Source organism: Mugil cephalus, chromosome 14 (assembly GCF_022458985.1).
Source record: "Mugil cephalus isolate CIBA_MC_2020 chromosome 14, CIBA_Mcephalus_1.1, whole genome shotgun sequence".
Classification (NCBI taxonomy): Eukaryota; Metazoa; Chordata; class Actinopteri; order Mugiliformes; family Mugilidae; genus Mugil; species Mugil cephalus.
The window spans coordinates 25401467-25405917 of NC_061783.1; the positions used below are offsets into that span (position 1 = coordinate 25401467).

The window sequence follows — 4451 nt, forward strand, 5'->3', positions numbered from 1 at the left end:
GCTTATAATAGCTCTAAAACTCTAACCTGGCGACATTTTGGCCAGAGGATGAGGTCAGCTGATTCCCTGAATACACTGAAGGAGCAGGTTTTTCCATCCATGGAGTTTTTCTTCCATGTTCCAAGACGACACCACCAGGATTCATGGGGCTCAGATAGTGAAAGAGGTTCAGGGAGCATGAGACCAGACCAGAGTCCAGACCTGAACCCAGAGAGAATGTTTGGGATGAGCTGGAGACTCAGACTCTGACATCATCAACACAAGATCTGAACTAAAAACAGTGGAGGAAATAAACCTGGAGACACTGGAGAAGCTTCTTATTGGACCAAAGCCACAGAGAATGAAGTTGGAGTCAAAGCTACTATATATTATACTTATATATAGATAAATTCTTGATATGTCATTAATGATCCATTTGAATTCACTGAATGATGAACTGAAAGTAGATTGTGGATAAACCAGTAAAGGTAAAATAAGACTTTGTTTCTATATTGTCCCATATTTAGCATCTGCGCTTAGATTTAAGACCAAGACAGAAGCTTCTGTCTATGAAAGCTGGACATGTTCAACATTCTAATTATAAATAAAAGGAATTTTAGGCCTTGTCACTGAGAGAGAATAACGTTTGGTGTGAAGTTCCAAATTGTAGACTGGTTTGTTGGTTCTTCGTGAATTGTTTTAACCAGTTTACTCTGAATGTGTGTCACTCTGATCACATGAGTTCATTGTTACTGATTTGGTTTCTGTTCCTCCACATAAAGTTAAATAGCTTCTTGTTAAAATCGTTGGAGACCTTTTTGCTAACATCAAGAGATAAAACAGTAGATGTGATTCAGCTTTGCTTTGCATAACTCATAACACACACACACACACACACACACACACACACACACACATATTATACAAAATTGCAGACACACTGAACCATTGAACCATATTTTTTATTCCACAGTTCTGCATTTAGTTTTGCACAATATTCTTCCAGTCGAGTAGTAATATAGATGCGTTAATGATTCTGGTTTATTTTTTACCAAAGTGCAATTGTTTTTTGGAGAGATTCTTTTTTATATTTGTAAAATATTGTGCAAAACATTAAAGTGGAATTATTTAATCTTATTGTTAATATTGAATTTAAACGGTATCAAATAACATCTACAGAGATCGTTTATTATTGTATTTATCGTCTCTAATATCTTCGAAGGTTCCGGGTAGTCAGTGTTACGTACTTCCGGCGGAGGGGTTTCGGCGTGACACCAGATGATGAGGATCGTCCCGAAGCGCGAGGACTGCGTCTATACCAGCTGTTACTGGTAAACAACGAGAACGCGACTAACAAACAGCTGATCGACCGCAGAGTGTTTATTATTATTATTGTTCCGCAGTGAAGAAAATGTCTGGAAGCTCCTCGAGTTCATCAGAACAGAGAACACGGCACCGCTGGAACATCTGGCCGCGGTTTTCATCTCCAACCAGAACCGAATGGTGAGAGAACATCTGTCTGATTCCTAAGGAACATCTGCCTGGTTCTAATGAACATCTGTCTGATTCCTAAGGAACATCTGCCTGGTTCTAATGAACATCTGCCTGGTTCCTAAAGAACATCTGCCTGGTTCTAATGAATATGTGTGTTGTTCTAATGAACATCTGCCTGGTTCATAAAGAACATCTGCCTGGTTCTAAAGAATATGTGTGTTGTTCTAAAGAACATTTGCCTGATTCCTAAAGAACATCTGTCTGGTTCTAATAAATATCTGTCTGGTTCTAATAAACATCTGCCTGGCTCTTAAGAATATGTGTGTTGTTCTAAAGAACATCTGCACGGAACATGTGTTCTTCATGGGTTCTTAAGGTTGTGTTGGTTCTCCCTCAGGTTCCTCTGTGGAAGCAGAAGTCGGGACGTGGAGACCATCCTGTGATCTGGGTCAGTGATGTCACTGCATGTTGTTACCATGACGCCGGGACAGTCCATGGGTGTGGTGACCTCAGACTGTGACCTCACATAATGTGTTCTAGGACTACCACGTGGTTCTGCTGCAGACGGGGCTACAGTCGGACGCCCTGGTTTATGATCTGGACTCTGAGCTCCCGTTTCCCTGCAGCCTGAAACTCTACGGGGCCCAGGCCCTCCGCTCAGACCACGACATCAGGCCCGAGTACCACAGGTAACACACCTGAGAACCACACACCTGAGAACCACAGGTAACACACCTGAGAACCACACACCTGAGAACCACAGGTAACACACCTGAGAACCACACACCTGAGAACCACTTGAGAACCACACACCTGAAAACCATAGGTAACACACCTGAAAACCACAGGTAACACACCTGAGAACCACACACCTGAGAACCACAGGTAACACACCTGAGAACCACACACCTGAGAACCACACATCTGAGAACCACACACCTGAGAACCACAGGTAACACACCTGATATTGTCAGATATCATAAAGTATCAACAGGTATTGTCAGGTATCATCAGGTATCGTCAGGTATCGCCAGGTATCGCCAGGTATCGTCAGGTATCGTCAGGTGACCTCGTGGAACCCGCGTGTCTCTTACAGGAACTTTCGCGTGGTTCCTGCCGACGTCTTCTTGCGGAACTTTGCGTCCGATCGATCTCACATGAAGAACGCTGACGGGTCCTGGAAGATGCCCCCCCCGCCGTACCCTCCCATCCACACTGCAGGTCACATGACTCCTATCCTCGTCATGCATGTGGCTGTATGCCCTGTCACCGGTTGATGATGTCATCATTCTGTGCCATGTTTTCCGTGCAGAGAGTCACATGAACCTGGATGACTTTATCAGCATGGACGCTGCTGTGGGCTGGGGGACGGTTTTCAGTCTGGACCACTTCCTGCTCAGATACATAGGACACTCCTCTTCATCATCACCACCATCATCATCATCATAATCTTCATCTAAACTGTAGGGGGGGGTATTGTTTTGTGTATTGCTGTGGAAACATTTGAACAAATTTGAAGCAAATAAAGTTGTGCTTGTAAATAAAAGTTGAATTCATAATGTAACTGTTTCCCTTTGAGTTTCTTTACCTACATGTCTGTTCATTAAAAAAAGGAACGGATGTGGACCAGAGGGGTACTGAACAAAACCAGGATAAGGGGTTAGTCCTGGATATGTTGGTTATCCTGGATGAACTTATCCTCCTTTGTCCAGCTCCACCAGCTCCAGATTTCCCTTTTTCTCTCTGAGTGTTGACTTCCTCCAGCTCTGTCTGTTTCTGTAGGTGTTCTTCGTACCGTACAGAATTCTTACAGTCCGTGAATTCTTTTGAGGAAATGTCAGTTAGCAGCAGTATTTGTGCATCAGGTGGATTTACTTCAGCATATTCTCCATGTTACCAGGCTGCTGTGGAGGCTGTGCCGTCTCTGGGTCCTGTGTTGTGTCAAATTATATCGAATAGGAGACTCTTGTAAAAATTAGTCCCTGGCAGATGTTCAATTCAGCCTGGTGGTGTTTTCTCTTTGGAGTCTCAAAGAATCCTCAGGAGTCAGAGTCCAGAGCATCAGAGTATCTTTATTGCCAGCAACAAAGGAGAGCAGCATCACAGAGCACAATGGTCACCACAACCCCGCTCTGAAGTGTGAGTGCTGCTGTTCTTATCTTTTATACCTGTGGGACGTCACAAGTCACACCTTTTGTCCATATCCTACATGGGGAAGACCCTCACCAGCCCCTCATTTTAACCAATTATATCATCTTCTCCAAATGCCTTTTTATTTTTTCCTCAGGTTCATCCACCTGCATTTACATCAGTAGATTTGGAATTTCCCCAGGCTCCCAGTTTCACAAAGTTACTCCATCCATTTTACACCTTTATCTTCTGGTCCACCCTTTAGCTCAGTTTCTTTAAAATAATGAAGTTTATTGCAAACAAACTGAATTTCACCAAGTGTAATAAGTGCAACTATCTTCTACATACACCCGTGCTCTTGTAAGGAATACAGTAGATCTACTTTTTTTAATTTCAGTGCTCTCCCTTTGTGTTCTAGTAGTACATACCATCACATCAAGCATCGTATGGTAATCAAACCACGGCACTATGATGACAGCTCCTGGCTGGGTCTGACCGTCCCCGGTGGCAGTTTTATGTGCCTTTTTCTTGACTGTTAAAATCAAACAGAAACACATTGTCAGCAGAATCTTCTTGTGTTTGGTTTTCACCTGCTGCCCAGTCCTCAGTTTGTTCTTTAAGATGATGAATGAAACAGAACACAATGTGGGAAAATAGATTCAACAGAAGAGGAGATCATTTCTTTGAACTTAATTATACTCTATATACTCACTTATCCCGGATGTCTTTAACCGACTTTTGTGTAATACCCCCTGCAGTTTCACCGTCATTGTTAATTCTTCCAATAAAAATATTTTGCCAAAAGAAACTTGAGAGGTGTTGGTGTGCAAAGCACTAGATTTGGTGGT

At 42.8% G+C, this 4451-nt stretch overlaps 1 protein-coding gene across 1 annotated transcript; it reads left to right on the forward strand.

Annotated features, from left to right (window-relative positions):
- Window positions 1–1211: 1211 nt before the first annotated feature.
- Window positions 1212–3037, forward strand: wdyhv1 (WDYHV motif containing 1). Its single transcript, XM_047605932.1, has 6 exons — window positions 1212–1310; window positions 1383–1482; window positions 1871–1921; window positions 2014–2162; window positions 2570–2694; window positions 2786–3037. Exons 1-6 carry the CDS (start codon window positions 1258–1260, stop codon window positions 2920–2922), a joined length of 615 nt encoding a protein of 204 aa, XP_047461888.1. The 5' UTR covers window positions 1212–1257; the 3' UTR covers window positions 2923–3037.
- The last annotated feature ends 1414 nt before the right edge of the window (window positions 3038–4451 follow it).